This window comes from Lepisosteus platostomus, chromosome 7 (assembly GCF_059453375.1).
Source record: "Lepisosteus platostomus isolate fLepPlt1 chromosome 7, fLepPlt1.hap1, whole genome shotgun sequence".
In the NCBI taxonomy this organism is placed as follows: domain Eukaryota; kingdom Metazoa; phylum Chordata; class Actinopteri; order Semionotiformes; family Lepisosteidae; genus Lepisosteus; species Lepisosteus platostomus.
This window is the reverse complement of record NC_142617.1, coordinates 9,177,185-9,195,850: the sequence shown is the minus strand read 5'-3', so window position 1 is coordinate 9,195,850 and position 18,666 is coordinate 9,177,185. Positions and strand designations below refer to the sequence as shown.

The 18,666-nt window shown below is 38.9% G+C and overlaps 1 protein-coding gene across 3 annotated transcripts in view; it reads right to left on the bottom strand.

Moving 5' to 3' along the window:
- Positions 1 to 15,157, bottom strand: part of cmah (cytidine monophospho-N-acetylneuraminic acid hydroxylase) — a 29,524-nt gene extending 14,367 nt beyond the window's left edge. For 2 of the 3 annotated variants that reach the window (XM_088639078.1, XM_088639079.1), the window contains exons 1-5: positions 14,973 to 15,157; positions 3,446 to 3,656; positions 2,853 to 2,944; positions 1,640 to 1,749; positions 927 to 1,117 (exon numbers count right to left, since the gene is read on the bottom strand). In XM_088639078.1, coding sequence (XP_088495204.1) covers positions 927 to 1,117; positions 1,640 to 1,749; positions 2,853 to 2,944; positions 3,446 to 3,648 — 596 coding nt within the window. In that variant the 5' untranslated portion in view covers positions 3,649 to 3,656; positions 14,973 to 15,157. Of the gene's footprint in view, positions 1 to 926; positions 1,118 to 1,639; positions 1,750 to 2,852; positions 2,945 to 3,445; positions 3,657 to 14,972 lie in introns of those variants that run through there. The other variant, XM_088639081.1, reaches the window with a different exon arrangement.
- Between the last annotated feature and the right edge of the window lie 3,509 nt (positions 15,158 to 18,666).

Here is an 18,666-nt window from a genome sequence, read left to right as displayed (position 1 = left end):
ATTTCCGGGGCACATCCACACAAATTAAGCACAGAAACTCCACAGTGTATAGGAGCAAGAAGCCTTCTGATGCGTGGTTGTGACGTGCGTAGTGTGTTGATTAATCATGATTTGAAATTTTCGAAAGGAGTATAACGCAGGGTAAAACCAAGTGAAAAAAAATTAACAATGCACAAAAACAATTCATGGTGTGAATAGATATTTTTCACAGTTTCACCGTACTTATACACAATCATTTTCACATGGTTTACCATTGTTTGCATTAGAGTATCACGCTATCATGATGATTATGATATATAACTGAATGACCTTCTGTTTATACCGTATGGTGGTTTTGATCTCAAAGAGCTCCTTAAAGCTTTTAAATGCAAGATGTGGCACAATTCATTTACCACTGCTGGATCTACAGCACTACACAGCAGATCTGATAGAGAAATGAGAACTTAATTTACCAAATGAAATGAAGGCAAACTCTAAGTTGGCTAAACTGTGCAATTCAAGAGTGGAGTTTAGCCAGGATGCTAGGGTTAACACCCCTGCTCTAATGAACAGTGCTATAAGATGTATTTAATGACCAAGTAATTAGGACCTCCGCTTAACATATGATGCAAATTATGGCAATACACTGGGATGTTAGTATGGAAATTCCAAAGAGTGACACCTATTTGTCCACCAATACCACTGACAAGTTTTCCTTGGAGGTATCTCATCCTAGTACCAGAAACAGCTTGAGCTAGATTTTCTGAGATCCCTGAAAAAGTCTGGTATTGTTGCTGTACTTTCACCATGTTATACCAAACGTAAATGGTCATAAGGAGGAAAGAGAGAAGACATTGTAAAAACGTTAAATAATGTGGACATGCAGAGACAGGCATGGCTTGAGAATACTGTATCATCCACATCATACAGACTGGTTCTTAGAATACCTGAGGTGGTCAGAGTGCATGTGGCTTATATATATTAAATCTGCATTGCAAAGTGTTTCTAGGTAATTTGCAGGGGGTTCATGCAGAAGCCACCATCCTCTTGCAAAAGCAGGGCCTGTTAGCCAGGGGTCAAACAGCATTCTCTTACTCCCCAATTTCAGCTCCATGCATGCATGTGTTAGATAGGTAATCTGAAAAAAAAAAAAAAACCAAGTACAATTTCAGCAGTTTTGTAAGCTTCTGTTTAGCGTGACTGCAAATGTGTAGTTTTTTTTTTCAGAAAATAAAGGATTTTTATGCTTAAGAACACAATAGTTGTAGGCAATAATTTTATCGCACTCTCCTTTTTATATGTTAAAGATATATGCTTTATTTCACATTATTTTGTAAAGAAGCATAGAGCAAGAATTGATGTTTGTATAGGTTACGTTTAGTTTAAATGTTACAGAGTTAGACTGAGTAGATGATTTTTTTATTTTCTGTAGTATGGTCAAACGTCTGCATACAGTAAAGCAGATGTTCTTGGGCTTAATGGTATGTAAGATGAGATTTGAGCATATTTGACAATAAGTCTGCATATCTGACAAATATAAATCATATTTATTAGTGCACCTTTATTTAGCATTTTCTTAAATTTACCACCTAAAATAAGATCAACATATGAATGTCACATCTTCTAAAATATTTGCTGATGTGCGACATTGATAACGCACCACCACTTCTCCATATTCAAGCTCTTCTGGAGTCCGAGGGTCAGACAGCCAAGGTTCAGGAGGACTCAGTTCGATGAGCTGAATTCCCCCACTTTCGTTAGTTTCAACGGCTGCACAAGAACAGCAACAGCACAGGCGGCACAATTTAACAAAATAAAATTAAACGGAACACAAAATAAAAACAACAACAATTATCATAAGAGGACAAATGTATTGTATGCTTTAAAAAAACATACAGAATCGAAATACTAAGATTGATTACTCAGCTTTTTGGTTCTAATCACTTTCCCAAGTACTAAGTGATGACATCACACCCTGACGCCTTCACAGCTCGTTAAAATAAGCTGTTCTGTTTGCTGATAGTTCTTTATGTAAAAAAAGTCCTTCTGAAGATTGGTTTGAATTCTGTAATTATGTTCCTGTGCTTACTAAACTTGGATTGATTATTGTGATCAACCTTTATGAGTCTCTTTCTAACTCAAAATCTGTTTGCTCTGCTGTAGATTTTCACTGAAGATTCTTAAGGTCTTTGTAATGTGGAGACCAGAACTATATGTAATACTGCAGAGGAAGCATATGTAGTATCTAAAGATACTACAGCACATTGCTGACACCAAGGGAAAAACATTCGCCCCTTACCTCGTAATAAGGATAGCAATGATCGTAATATATATAGCAACGATTAGGTCAGTGTACTGTATGTACAACCTGTTATGTTGTGCTCTGAACGCATGTAGAAGCCACCGTGAACTTGGCTGGCACTTTCGGTTTTATGATCGTATAAATGTCCAGCGCTGCAGAATTTGTACGGATTTACTTTCGGCTTGGGTTTATTCATAATGAAATCTTGCAATTTATAGCAAATATGAACAGAATCATTACAAACGCGAGGACCGGTTTTGGGGTGGGATTTACAGATCAAAGCAATGATGGTTTCGTTATGAACAGTTGTATGTGCAGTTCCACTGCTTAAAACTGTAACTCCGCACGTAGCGATTATAGGTATTGTATGAGAATTGTGCTATCGCATAAAGTACGCGAGAATTACCACCTCGTAATTACGAGATAAGGGCGAGGATTTTTCCCCCCTTAGTGCCAGCAATGTGCTTCTGTAAATTTCAGAGACCACCACAGAATGAGATATTCAACTAGTCTGTTCTATACAAGGTTGTAAGATGACTGACAAAAATATGAAGGAGAAAATGAGCATTACCAAGTTCCTCTTGTGTAAAGCTGTCCGGAGGGTTCACATATTTCATGGTGGCGACATTGAGCTTCCAGTTGTGTTTGGTACAACGTACTGTTCTTTTAAAGAAAAGAAATGGAAACCAAAGAAGGAATGAATAATTATGATAATAGTAATTAGATACCAGTGCAACAAGTGTTTAATGGGTATTCATTGTAAGGCATCCAAATGGCAACAGCTTAGTTCAGAAAGTGAGTTGAATGATTGGGCAAAAACTAACTGAAATTCTAATGCTATGAGGCAAACAGGTAAAGAGAGGACAGAAACAGTAACAGTGAATATTAATAGTACTGATTACTCTGTCATAACAAATTAGTATGGCTGTAGAATTGTGGAGTTGTGTAATGGAGTGGAAAAGCATGGCTGCAGATTGAGCAGCCCTGAAAATCTGATTATTACAGCTGTTACTAGTGACCACATAGCTGGTTTACTGAAGTATAACAGGAAAGCAGGAATCTTTTCTATATGAAGTGAAATGGATATGTCTTAATCAAAACAAAATACCAGTTGTGCAATTTTAGGGGCGAGTATTTTATTCAATAAAAACACAAACACTTAACCTTTCAGCTAAATCTTCTATGTCTTTCATAAATATTCCCCCTTGATGTTTACATTGGTTCTTGCATGCCCGGAAAGACTGCTTATCCTTGTAGATGATGTAACATCTGCCATCTTCTTTACTTCTCACAAAGTTGATGCCTTCTTTAAGTGCAGAGGCAGCATTATGGTCTAAAGTCAAAACAGTCTTTGACGTCTGGGCCATGTGTAGTACTGTAAAATAGTGTTAAACATATCATGGGTAAGGTTATGTTAATTAATGCAGTCATTAAAGATATTTAAAATAATAAGAAAACTTTAGTCTACAAAAGTTTTAGCTTTATTGTATTTTTCTACCCTTCCAAAAAATTATCCTTTTTTCTTTAATGCTGTCTTGACAAGAGGGACTAGAGTATTTGCTTTATGTGAGATTGATTTGAGCAGCCTACTGCTACCAAGAATTGACTATTGGTCAAGCAATCTGTGACCTGGAGATTGTGACCGTGATTACAAAATGAGAACAACAGTCTTAAAATCATAGTGGCAAATTATGAAATTGCAGCAGCAGCAGCTATTTAATTTAACATTACGGGTTAAGCATTCATTGATTTTTGCCAACACCCTGGAACATGACTTGCTTTTACAGGTTTTACATTAACTCACCATAAAAAAAAAGGTACAGTTACAGTGCTGTCACATGCCTTGATAAGTTTTGCCCTTTATTGGTTTACATCACAAAATGAGTGCTTGAGTAAAGATACACCCACAAAGGACTCCTACTGAACCTCAAACTCAATGAATGAATAACGTCTGCTTTTATACACTTCCTTTGAAACAATGAGTGCCAAATTTCCTGCAGCTGAGGATTTTACTTCGATAAGGAAATACATCTTACTATTTTGTCCATGCTAAAATAAATTTAATTCTATCCAGCCTGAGACATCTTGTCCAAAATAGGCTCAATGTGTCTGGGCTCACTACGGATGTCATACATCTGTCCTACACTTATATATACTTTAATATGCTGTTCCTACATACAGTACTGTATGTGCACTACAACATATATTTTATGTATATTCTTATTACTGTTCAACATTTATTTGTGCTGCAAAAATGTAATAAAACACTTCAAATTGACTTGTAATGTGTTTAAAGTGCCTTTGACACTTCATAATTGAGTTCTCTAACTGGAGATTTGGGAACTTTTTCTTTTAAATTGAATGAGAATGTACTTTTTGCACCAACTCTGACAGTTTTACAGAGCCATCCTCAAGAGCATTCTGACTGGGTTCATAACCATTTGGTCTGGCAATGGATTTGCCTACTCCAAACTGAGGCATTTTAGTTTGCTCTGCAGAGAGAGTCACTGGCTGTCATCTGCCCTCCGTTGATGAGCTGTACAACTCCAGAGCAAAGAAAGGGGCAGAAGAGATTGCTGGTGACCCCTCTTATCAGGAAGGTGCCACAGGTCTATTGAAACCAGAACCACCCAGCCTCGTTCTTAGGGCTCTTTTTGCTCAATCAGAGTTCCTACATGTACTGTGTGTATACTGTCTTATTGATGTCTATTAGTTTTGTTTCTGCTGTGTATGGTAGTTGTAGAATGTTTTTGCAGCACCCAATACACCAGCGTAAATTCCTTGTACATGAAACAAGATTTGGCGAATAAAGGTGATTCTGATTTTGTTTCTGATTTTGAAAATTTAAAAAATATATTTACATTAAGAAAGACTTGCTTTATGTCTATAGATATCTTTCTGCTTCAAAAACATTTCAGCTGTTCAATTTAATTGCTTTATTCCATGTTGAAAATAGAAGTAGGAAAACGCAACATTTCGGCTTTGGAGCCCACCTGAACTAGTACAATGTACTACAGTATACGTGAAAATACTCTTAGCATAAGCTGGTAAGTGTTTGGTGAAAGGAGGTCCTTATAAAGGTACTGAGAGATGAAATAACATTAATTGCAACATTATAGATACCAGCTACCATGGCCTGTCCCAAGCCCGTTTTCTCCATAGAAAGTCCTTGTTCTATTTCTGCAACTTGGTAATTGAAAAAGATGATAGTTTTCCACAGCCATATATTCTTTATGAGCCTATGTATTAAAAACGTTTAATATTTAACATGGTGTCCCACTAAAAAATGTTGTCACATTAACATAATACTGTCCTTAGTGTGGAGTATGCCAGGACGGGAGACAGAGATTTCTAAATATCTCTTTGCAATCCACTACAATAGAGGTTGTGAGTCAGTGTGTGGGGGCAGCCATTTCAGAGAAACTCTTCACAAACATCTGTTAACAGTAGAACAACTATGGGAAATTTATATATTTTATGTACCGTACCTCAGAGTTAGTTTCTGAATCAAATTTAAATGACTTGTTTTTGGAAACCTGTGATTTAATGGAGACTTTTGCTTTTCTGGACACTCCACTCAAAGACTCCCCTCCACCACCACCACCAATGTGCAGCCCCTACTGGATGCTGCGACGGCAGCCATAGTGCTCCAGAACGCTCAGCCCACACCAGCTCTCAGTGGGGAGGAGAGCAGTGTAATGAAGCCAATTCATAGAGGGGGATTATTAGGAGGCCATGATTCGTAAGGGCCAATGGGAAATTTGGCCAAGATGCCGGGGTTATACCCCTAATCCTTTCGAGAAACGCCCTGGGATTTTTAATGACCACGGAGAGTCAGGACCTCGGTTTTATGTCTCATCCGAAGGACGGCGCCTGTTTGTTTTCATATTTGGGAGTTTTGTTTACTACTTACTGTACCAATTTGTATTATTTAATACATAAAATGCAAAACTTAAAAGGCAAATGCCAACATATTTAAGAGCTGAAAATGGTCAAATGCTTAGCATCAATCCTATTATTAAGTCAATGAACAGTTAGATTGTGGAACTGAGAGCCTGAATGACCAATCACCAACAGGAGTGTGTACCTCCTGAAAATTTTCAGAACCTTGGTACATGACTCAGTCTTGCTGTGAGTTTGGATGTCTTTAAAGAAAAAGAAAGAAAGGAAATGAAAGGACGTTAACTTGTTAGAGAACCTGTCCATTAGCTATCTTAAGGGAAAAGGGCTGAGCCCCTTTTAAGTAAAACCTACAAGATGAGGCTTGTCAACTTGCAACCTTTGCAGTATACCCCATTATACAGTTTTGCCTACAGGCATTTGTTTTGACAGGATTGACTTAAAGGCTGCTAAGATATGCCCAAAGTAAACGTTTTTTTTTTGGGTGGTTTATATGTTCAGATCGCTGGAGCCATGCCAGTACATTTAATGTCCAGGACTTCAAATTTCTACTTAAATTTCTACATTAACACTGGTGTAATGTTCTCAAGTGTTAATTAAATATGTGATGCAGTTACCAGAATTGCAATTCATCTTTTTGAATTTGTTTTTTTTTTAGTCTGATTCTTTGACCTGTGTTTTTTTTAAAGTAGTTGCTTTCATGGCACGTCAGCACAAGGTGTGTGAGTACAGGATTACTTTCACATGGTCTGTTAGCCCCTGGCAATGGAATGATTGCCTGTGGCATGTAAATGAGTAACAACCATAGTATCCAAGTAATCCGAGGCTCTTCTTCACCCATTTCTTGAAAGAAACCAGGGTGTCGGTTCCAACAATCAGGCTGCGGCCTTCGAGACTACAAAATGTTTTGTATACAAATAAAACCCCCTGGTCTTGGCTTTAAAAGCTCTTCCTCCCAGTTTCCTCCGGTCCTGTGATTCATGTTTGTTTTGGTTCGGAAGGCAATTGGGTTAACTGTCAATGTCCTTGAGAACTTTAAATACTTGAGTCAGGCAGTGTGTCTGTTTCATGATTGTCTCTCTCATATGTCCTCCATTTTATAATTCAAAACAACCAGGTTCTGTAAACATTGTAATATTGCTAGGTCTGTTGGTATTTTTGGTAGGCTTTCTGTTGTTGTAGCATACACCTGAAGAAGGCTCCATGGCCGAAACGTGTTTTCTTTCTTCTTTTTTTCAGCATGGAATAAACCTATTACTTGTTCCTTTACAATAGGTAGCTCATTTGTTTTTCAGCCTTTGATATCTCTAAACTATTGAAATGCCACCTGCTACCTATAATTCAACAGACTAAAAACAGTGTTTGCCTAGCTGCAGGTGACCATAGAGGTTTTCTGGTAAATTACTGTTGTTAAGGCTAGTAAAGTATAAATATTGTTTCCTAGAACACGGCACAAAACAGATAGAAAGGGACAGAGTAGAGACATATCGTCTATGTTGTAAAAAGGAGGATTTAGCTCTGGGTCATAGTTTTTTTTATGTAGGACTCAGGATATTTTTTGATAAGTTGGCCTGTCAAGGTATTGCATAGTATTTTAGTGAATTCGGGTTCGCGCAGAAAAAGAAACCAGACAACGCTCTTGTTTGGCTCACAAACAGCTTTCATTAAACCTCCGCCACCCAGCTATGGGCAAAAGAGACCAACTCGAAGGCAAGGTTGACACATACACCGGGGGGGTAAACAGGACACGTATGCAGAGTCAGGGTGGTTACACACTAACTAACACAGGTAAACACTAAACAGCTGTTAACACAAATGTGATTGGGATTATTTACATTAGCTGAGTGACCACTCCCAGCCTGCCTTGCGGCGCATGCACTACCCGGATGCGCCTCATCATCGTCCTTCGATGAGGGCGCTACAGTATTTTGGGCTGTAGGGCCAACATTCTGGCTTTCTGGTCTAACAGAATCTAGATCTGTGGGAATCAGTTTTGTATGTAGTGTAATGTTTAATGTTTTGCTAATGTTTATTTGTAATAAATATCTGAAGTTTTGACTTAAATTGTATTACTCTTTTTCCAGAGCTATAACTGAGAGTATAAAGAATTCCCATGGCTTTCTTACCACGTGAGGTTCTTCTACTCTTATCAAAAATTTCTAATCAAATTCTTATCTGCCGCTAAGGTTCAATTTTGACATTTAAAGTTTACAGTAACTAATTGCTCTACTGTTCTCCTTAACTCCCTTAACTTGTAACCATACTCATAGACATTGAAACCCTCTAGCAAATGACCATGAGTAATAATTCCATTATCATTTTTGGATATTTCAGCAAAGTTTTTTTAGGACACGACCAATAAACAATTCTATTAGAATTCAATTGACACCTCAATATGTAATTATAAAAAAATGATGTTAATGTATAAAATAATGTTTTAGCTTTTGGTAGTGTATATTGAGCAAGTTCAAGAGATATCCAGTACATCATCATGATCATCATAATAATAATAGAGATATAATGCTTTATAAGACAAGTTAATGATCTGTATCTTTTTATTTAAGATGGCAGATGATAATCTTTCCTGAATATTTGTCCCACAATAGACACATTTTGGGGAAAAAAAATCTTTGATTTGATGTACTATCATGTGAACTCTTGCTTACATGCGCCATCTTTGTTGTTGTTTACATTCCACCTACGGCAAATGCAGAGGTAGCGTGTGACATCATAAACACAGTCACAGCCAGGCTACAAACAAAGCACCCAAGCACTTTTATAGCTATTTCAGGGGACTTTAACCACGTATCTATTTCCACCACTCTGCCTACTTTCCACCAGTTTGTTAAGTGCCCGACCAGAGAAAACAAAACACTGGACGTATTATATGCCAATGCTAAGGATGCATATAGTTCCACAGCCCTTCCCCCCCTTGGCAGATCAGATCACAACCTTGTCCTGCTTACACCACTATACAAGCCTATTGTCCAGCGCCAACCTGTGACCATGAGGACTGTGAGGAGATAGTCTCAGGAGGCTATGGAGGATCTACGTGGTGCTTTGGAGGCCACCGACTGGGATGTGCTGTGCGAACCACATGGGGACGACATAGACAGCATGGTGGACTGTGTCACTGACTATATTAACTTCTGCGTAGACAACACCATCCCCACCAAAGACGTACACTGCTTTTCAAATAACAAACCCTGGATCACCAGCGACCTGAAGGCTCTTCTGAACGACAAGAAGAGAGCCTTCAGGAGGGGAGATAAGGAAGAGGTCAAGCGTGTACAGAGGGAGCTAAAGCAGAAGTTAAGAGAGAGCAAGGACGCCTACAGGAGGAAGGTAGAGGACAAGCTGCAAAGGAATAGGGTGAGAGATGTATGGAGCAGCATGAGAGAGATCACTGGCTTCAAACAGGCTGGGGGTGCAACAGAAGGGAACCTGGAGATGGCCAACGAGTTGAACCAGTTCTTTAACAGGTTTGATTCTGGGTCCTCTGTGGCGCAACACCCATCCCCCCACAGCCATACGCTCCCTAACCCTTCACAGCTGCAACTGCCCAACACCTCCTCCATCCCCCCACAAACATGGCCGCCTACAGCTACAAACCCTGACGGCTACTCACCCACCCATCCCCCACAGCTGCCACTCTCCAACACCTCCGCCAGCACTGAAAGCACTATGAGCATCATCCCCCAGGCCAGGCTGACCATCACAGCTGACCAGGTGAAGAAGGAGCTGAAGAGGCTGCACGAGGGTAAGGCCACAGGACCAGATAACATCTGTCCCAGAGTTCTGAGGGCCTGTGCTGATCAGCTGAGCGGAGTGCTCCAGCGACTGTTCAACCTGAGCCTGCGCTTGGAGAGAGTCCCGGTGCTCTGGAAGACATCATGCCTGGTTCCGGTACCAAAGAAAGGGCGCCCCTCTGTTCTCAACGACTACAGACCAGTTGCACTGACTTCTCACATCATGAAGACACTGGAGAGGCTGGTCTTATCCCACCTGAGACCCCTGGTCAGCTCATCACTGGACACCCTACAGTTTGCCTACCAGCCCAGTGTTGGTGTGGAGGATGCGATCATCTACATGCTGCAAAGGGCCTACTCACACCTGGACAGGGCTGGCAACACTGTAAGGATCATGTTTTTCGACTTCTCCAGTGCCTTCAATACCATCCAGCCCTTACTTCTAAGGAGGAAGCTGGAGGAGATGCAAGTCGATGCCTCCACGACCTCGTGGATCACTGACTACCTGACAGGCAGACCACAGTCTGTGAGACTTCAGAACTGTGTGTCTGAACAGGTAGTGAGTAACACAGGGGCACCTCAAGGGACAGTTCTTTCTCCATTCCTCTTCACCCTCTATACTTCTAACTTTAAGTACAACTCAAAGTCATGCCACCTGCAGAAGTTCTCAGATGACTCTGCAATTGTGGGATGTATCAAGGGTGAGCAGGAGGAGGAGTACAGAGGACTGGTCAGCAGCTTTGTGGAGTGGTGTGGGGTGAACCACTTGGAACTGAATGTTACAAAGACAAAGGAACTGGTGGTAGATTTCAGGAGGAAAAAGGTCAAACCTACTCCTGTCTACATCCATGGGAGTGGCGTGGAGATGGTGGACTCGTACAAGTACCTGGGAGTGCACATCGACGATAGACTGGAATGGTCTAAGAACATCGAGGCCATCTATAAGAAGGGACAGAGCCGACTTTACTTTACCTGAGGAGGCTCAGGTCCTTCAATGTGTGTAGTAAGATGCTACACATGTTTTATCAGTCGGTGGTAGCGAGTGCCATTTTCTACGCAGTGGTGTGCTGGGGCTCTGGGACTAGAGCAGTAGATTCCAAAAGGCTGAACAAGCTCATCAGGAGAGCAAGCTCTGTCATTGGGTCTGACCTGGACCCCTTGGAGGTAGTGGCTGAGAGGAGAATGATGTCCAAACTAGAGGCCATCATGGACAACTTCTCCCATCCCCTCTATGACAGGCTTGCAGGAATGAAGAGCACGTTCAGCAATAGACTGATTCATCCACGGTGCGACAGGGAGCGCTACAGGAGGTCATTCTTGCCGTCTGCCATAAGACTGTACAACGCATCCACCTTGCGTCTTGGCAGAGGCAACATCGACAGTGACCTGTTTCTGGACTAAACGCATATACACATCTACTGCTACATCTGTTCTCTTTCTTTTTCTTTCTTTTTCTTTTTCCCATTTACAACCACTTTTGTGAAATATATGCAATACATTTATATTTATATCTATGGTTACATCTATATTTATATTCATATGTGTGATACGATTTTCTGTGTACTGTTCTGTTCTAGTTTGCTCTTGTGTGTCCGGACTGTGAGTAACTCTTGTATTGTATTGTATGTATTGTACTATTGTGTGTTGTGTGTGTTAAGCTGCTGTTGCACTGCAATTTCCCTCACGGGATCAATCTATCTATCTATCTATCTATCTATCTATCTATCTATCTATCTATCTATCTATCTATCTATCTATCTATCTATCTATCTATCTATCTATCTATCTATCTATCTATCTATCTATCTATCTATCTATCTATCTATCTATCTATCTATCTATCTATCTATCTATCTATCTATCTATCTATTAAAGATGGAAAGAGATTGCATTTGGTATTGCATGTAATTAGATGGTATTTATTTTATTTGCTCTGTCCTCTTGTTAAGATGTGTTATATCAGGAAAATAAAGTATATGCTCAGTAGTGGGGGTGTAATATCTTGTTAATCAAACATAATCAGCAATTCTGGACAACCACTTTTTTGCCAAGGTTGTGAATATTATAATGCCTCTGAAGTCACATCCAAACTTCCTGTGAAATTTTAAAACACAGATATACAAGTTGGCACTGATTTGTGTTCAGGATACTCTAGTAACAAATCCTGCCCCAGAAAGTTCCACAGTACCCACCAAAAGGTCTCTGCATGTCTCTGTTCATCTGTATGTATTGTTTCTGTCTTAATTATTATGTAGTAGAACTACATTAAAGCAGTTACAAGCACTATAGTGTCTGTAAAAGCTTTTTAGGGAAGACAGTTTTGGAAATAAAAGAAAAGCAGGTCTCCACACCTTAGCTAAGGTTCTAAAAAGAAAGGTTGTATTCTTTCTAATACTCAGTGTACAATTCATGCAGTACTGAGTACTAATGCAGTACCACATGGTGGTGTGGTGTCTCTGGGCTAAGGATCTATGCCTATGGCTGAAAGGTTGCCAGTTCGTATCCTATTGCCAGTAGGGGAATCCTACTCCGTTGGGCCCCTGAGCAAGGCCTTTAACCCCAACTGCTTCAAGAGTGCCGTATAAATGGCTGACCCTGCGCTCTGACCCCAAGCTTCTCTCCCTGTGTGTCTTATAGAGAGCAAGTTGGGGTATGCAAAAAGACAAATTCCTAACACAATAAATTTTATATGGCCAATAAAGTGAGTTTATCTTACTCTCAGCCTGAGATACAGAAGACAGGAAGAACCTGAAATGTTCATACTGTAATTAGCCACCTTCTGACACACCTGCAATGGTATGTACACTATGAGCAGACCATTGCTGCTAAACAAAGGAGCAGCTGTCCATTAAAAGATAAGTGAAAAACACTTGTTGTGGTTCTAGGGACATCAGCAAACAGGCATGCTAGTATTTCTAGTCATTAAGTACCATCAAACTGAACTTATAGCATAGCAAGGTAAAAAGACAATCACACTCCGTATTATTTCACATCCAGTATGCATTTGATTCATATATGTGCGTGAAGTGTTAAAAGTGGTAAAAAATAGGAGCAATTCCAACAAGCAAATGATCTGTATCAGATGGCATTTATGCATTTGTTGTTCAAATACTGTAGATGAGGAACAACATTAATAAACTGCTCTGCAGGATATTTCAAATGACTGACTGAGCATTTATTAAGAATTATGGCCAATTATGGAACAGGTATCCAGGAGACCATAAACCAAATGACCCTTAAATAAAAATGGCCTATGCTTAAATAATTTGAGACATCTACTGTGGTGTTACACCTTAAATATATTGAATATGCATCCAAAAAAATATCTTTGACTTATTTTATGTCTGGCATATATGTCTTTTATCTTTTCTGTTTACTACATGACAAAATGCTCTTAGCATAAGTTGGTCAGATTTGCTGAAAGCTGATCTTCACAAAGGTATTAAGAGAATAATATAATACTGTCCTTAGTCCCCCGACCTTGCATATTCAACGCTAAGCCAGCTGTCTTCCTACACATCTGTTTGTGAGCAGCAATCTGCTATGATACACTTTAAAGCGTTTTGAGATCAATACAATTGTCCACCCCTTAGTTCTACAGTGTGCTCCAGCACTTTTAACTTGCACCCAAGGAGGTGATATTTCTTAAGACTGAACCCCCACAGCCCTGATACAACCAAACATGTCCTGCAGGCTGCTCTGACACCAATGTGATGAAACACGTTGCACCAGTGCATGTTAGCAAGGCTTACCACAAGCCTTAGCTCCAAACATTTTGTGCGAATTAGAGAGACAAAGTAACACACGGCACAAAAAGGTGGTTGAAGGGAAGAGGAAGGGCAAAGCTCATGCCGACTTGGACAGCACTCCAACAACAAAAACCTTTCACGGGTGCCTTCCTTTTCTAGCTCTCACTGGGGATGTTGTCTGACAGCATGCGATGGGCACTTTCTGGAGAGGGCTTGATAGTCCTTCCACAAAAGGCCGAACTCTTATTTTTATCAAGAAGCACCTTGGCTCTATCTCTGGGTACACGATGGTTACGACATTATTATGAGCAGTTGCTCCAGATTCCAACTGCCTTGCAAAACACTTTTGTCCAAATCTGTTACAGCAAGAAACATAAAAACTAGTTTAATTTATGATGAATGATACATAGTAGCTTAGTTAACTATTACTAGTTAAATTAATAATCTAGCGGTGCAACAATTTCCTTTTTCACATTATTGTTACTTTTTCTTTCTGTTCTATTTTCTCCTAATAAAAACCTCCCACTTGTTACAAATGAGTAATGCGCATAGTTTTCTCAAATCGATCTCAAGAGAAGAGATGAACACAGCACATACTGTAGGTTTAAACAACAATTATTAAAAATCATGGAACTGGTACTGGTTCCTATTATTGCATATTGAAGCAAAACCGATACAATTTTAAGGTATTTGGATGCCTTCTTCTGCAAAAAATAATAGTACACAGCAAAAATAAAAAGGGCCTAGTGATCAGTTCTTCTGCTATAAATACACACACACAGTTCTTGTGCTATAAATGTACTCAGCAGAAAGAAAACATTTGCCTTTTTCTCACGCAAAATAGTACATTTGAATATACTACCTCTTATCCCGTCAGATCAACATGTTCTTTAAAATATTAATAAATAGGAAAAAATACAAAATACATATCAATCCTATGTTTATGAACTAGTTCAAAGTATTACTTTATATCAGTCCCATATTACATTTTTCTTAGAATATATTCAACACTTGGCACATTATCTTTTCCATTACATTATAGTTTTTAGTTATCTCTACAATTTATTAGAACTTTAACACAAACACCTGTTTATTTCCTAATATATCAACAAAAAGCTTTCACGTGAAATTAAGTTTTTATTCTATGAAGAATCTTTAGTTTTATTTTCTCGTTCACAGGTGTTACAATGAAGTAGCACTGAATGTAGATGTTCCCAGGTCTGCCACAAGAGAAGAAACACACAGTTCAACAGGTCCAAACATTATGACAAACTATTGAATCGTAATACTCACTGTTCTTGAAGCAGAGACTCTTAAATTTCCAAAAGTAGCCGGATGACTGCTAATCTCCTTAAAAACACGTCCTTTTAAGATGATAAAAAAAAAATTCTATAAACATCAGAAAAAGGATTTGTTTTTAGCAAATATTATGGTGTGACTTAAGGGCTTGATGTGATGTGTGATATGACGTTCAGGGTTCTTTCACTGTCTCTTAACAGGTAGATGTGGGTGTGGTGCTAAATAGCAGTATAACCTGCCGCTGAGTATTCAACACTTATACTGCATTTTTTTGTTTTATTGAGTGCTTTATAATATAGTTTTTAATATAGTTTAAATTTCTAGTTTTGCAATTTAGGCTTAAATTGTGAGATGCTTTTTAGCCCGCACCTCATTATCATGAATGTTTCCTCTGGCTGCATAAATACAATTCTTAGAACATTAAGCTACTGGCAACCAAATAAGCAATACAGATTGGCACTTTCCTGTTTGTAATATTTATATTTTCAAGGTTTAAAATGGTCAGTTCTCTTCTGGCCTCTTTCTTCTTGACATGTTTGTAATGTTGCTCATGGCAGTGATTTCAGGCATTGGAAGAAAATACCTCCCGATCAAACTGTAACAAAAAGATCAGACCATCTTTAAAAATGTCACAGTGACTTTTCAAAACAACACACTGGGGAAATATGATATGATATGATATGATATGAATAATTTCAGGAGCTCACCAGAGAGCCTAGTTGATCACCAGTTTTCCCATGAAATACTGTATTTGTGCTTTTTTGGAAAAAGCGGAAGTATTTTTTTTTGGTTTAAACTGGTAGAGTGAAGCATAGCCCCTTCGTACAGCTGTTGCTTTTAGAGACTGGATTTAAGAATCAAACTTGTGAACCACATCCAGCAGCTACAGTCTCCAGTGCCCCTGCAGAAGGACTGTGACCAGAGGTATCTGTTTTCTTCTCAATGTCAGTAAACTCCCCAATGAACAAGGAAACTGATGTTATTACAGCCCTTTGGGTACAAACACCAACAGCTTCAATCCCAAGATTAAATGTAGGCATTTATATTAGTCAGTCAACTGCAACAAGTCAAAAATGCCTACTTTCACTTTAAGGGTGATAATATTGTGTCTTATTAATGTTGGTTTACAGCTTACCCTTAACTTATCCAAAATAAGTCAGGTGCCACAGTTTGTATGTAAATCATTTTTCATAGTTAGGTTTTACGAATATACAGTCTAAACCTATTTTTTTATGTTTGAGTTTAATATTCATTTATCTGTTTCTCTATTGTGTGGTATCATATGGAATGTGTTTGGCTCTCTCGAAAGAGAACTACACGTTACTTTATAGCCACAGCTGAAGAGCATTTGTAAGCTAAGGCAGTTCAGCTGGGAGTGTGACTAATTGACTAGGCTGAATACTTCCCTGAGGGGGATCAAGGCAAACTTAGTCCTAGCTGAGCTGAGCGGAGCTGAGCTGAACAAACATTAGATCAGGTGTTGTGTTTATCATGTAGGAAAGGAAGCAACAGACCTGGCATAACAGTGCTTCTACAGACACTGGCCCTCACTCACTCTATGATTGCCTGACGTATGTAGAAGCTCAGAAGGGAGCTATCCAGGCTGAAGCAGGGCGAGAGAGAAACAGAACATTTGTTGGTACGATTAGCAGTGGGTGTGAGACACTGCTGATAGCTGTGCTATGAGAACATGCAAACAGGCTGCAGCTCAAGATACATTGATGAGGTGAAAAATGTTGGCCGTAGTCTCGAAGAACATGGGTAAGAAGATAAGAAAAAAGGGTATAACATCAGGAACCCCAGAAGGAGCAGGAAGTTCCAGAGGGAACTTAAATGATCTAGTTATTTTAAAGGACGGCCGCCTGTTCAGGAATGAGAGAACGGGGCTGTCTAAAAAGTGCATTTCCTGTAGTGTGAGCATTAGTGTGAATTAGTGTGATAGTGTGTGTGGAAGAATGTAAGTGTGATAGAAGGACCCTTTCCCTGGCAATACGATGTATTGAGGAAGAGAGTGTGGTCCATGTAGCCTTGGACCTGAGATTCTGCTAGCCGAGGGCTTGGAGGTTTCTACGTATACGTGTCTTGTTTTCTGATGCCCTGACAAAAGGGCTGGAAACAACACTGCTATTGGCAGAGAGTACGTATGAATTGAGAGGACAAGGTGAAAAAATACCCCAACAGGTTGTGAGGGTCTTGTGTAGAGCAGTGGACACACCTGTTTTGTGTCTGAAGTGGTGTACAGGACTCTGGTGGTGTCACAATTGTTCTTGTCTAATCAGAATATTTCATTGATCAAGAAGGTCGATCTTTAACCCATCCATAAACAAAACCGCCTAACTACTATTTTATCAAAACTTTCTGTTCAAGGTTCAGACCAGTGTACATTGATCTTTACTGTGAGACACAACTACATTTTTACAACTAAGAGTCACAGAATGTCTGAAAACCCCCCCAAAACACCTTATGCACTGGGGAATTAAAAAACACTAGACTTTTTTTTCATTCAGAGATCTAAAGACTCTACTGAAATTTATCATGTAAGTTATCTGATTTAAAAATTATTTGTATTTTTATGGTTTAACTGCATCTTCAACATATTTAATCTCTTTAATGTAAGTATTTGTCTTTAGGAGGTGATTAGTATGTACCCTTTTAAAATTTTCTAAGCCCTGGTTGGTTTAGCACAGACTTGAAAGATCCAGATATCTTAGATGCTGTATATCTAGAAAGATATAGATATTTTCTATCAGTTAAATGGAGATGAACCTTTTTTATAGAATGAAAGTATCATTTTTAGCATGTGTAAAATATGTTGCGATTTTGTAATACCCAGTCTTTTCCTTTGTGTAATAATTTAAATACTCATATTGTGTTAACATAGGTCTATAAAAATGAGCCAGAATAATTAGCACTACACATAAGACAAACCTAATTTTTATAATAAGGAGTGAAGTGTAAGAGTGCTATCTACAGTATGTGCAGCAAAAGATTAATTAAGATGGGAAGGACACACAGTAACATTTTTAATCTCCTTTATCATAAAAATTTCTTTAAATAAAATAAAATCTGCTATCAATGTTTGCAATTAAATTCCGTTAAACATTAATTCCCTGAAAGTATTTGTTTTGTGCTTATAGAGATTAATCAGAATCTGGAATTCAATTTGAATTTGCTGGCTGAATTTAGAATTTACTGCTGCTGCTGTGCGATGTGACAATATTGGTACATGCAGGTACAGCGTGTCACATGTTTATATCATGCACATTAGAATGATAGTTTGAAGTTAATTGGTCAAGCTGTTCTTATACAGGAAATGTCAAGTTATAAGCTGCATAGAACAATGAAATGGCTATACTCGTTTATGCAGAAACACCATTTTCAGTTATTCATCCTATACTTACATAATAAAGGTTGGAGTTAACTTTCCAAATAGTTTTTGAGCCAGAGAAGCTTGTTGCATTCCTCATAAAGGTTGCGGGTGGAAACATCATCACAGAAAGTTTTCAGGTGCAACATTGAAAAGGGTTTGGTTGTGATTGAAACTCGCCAAGTTTTAACTCACGTGGAGTTTTTGAATGGCCGCTGTAGGATGGAATTTTTTTTCACAAATTGAATGGATGGTCTGTTCCAGTATACCGGCTTAGTGTGAAGTTGCTAGGGTCCGTTTGTGACCTCAGGCAGTTTCAAA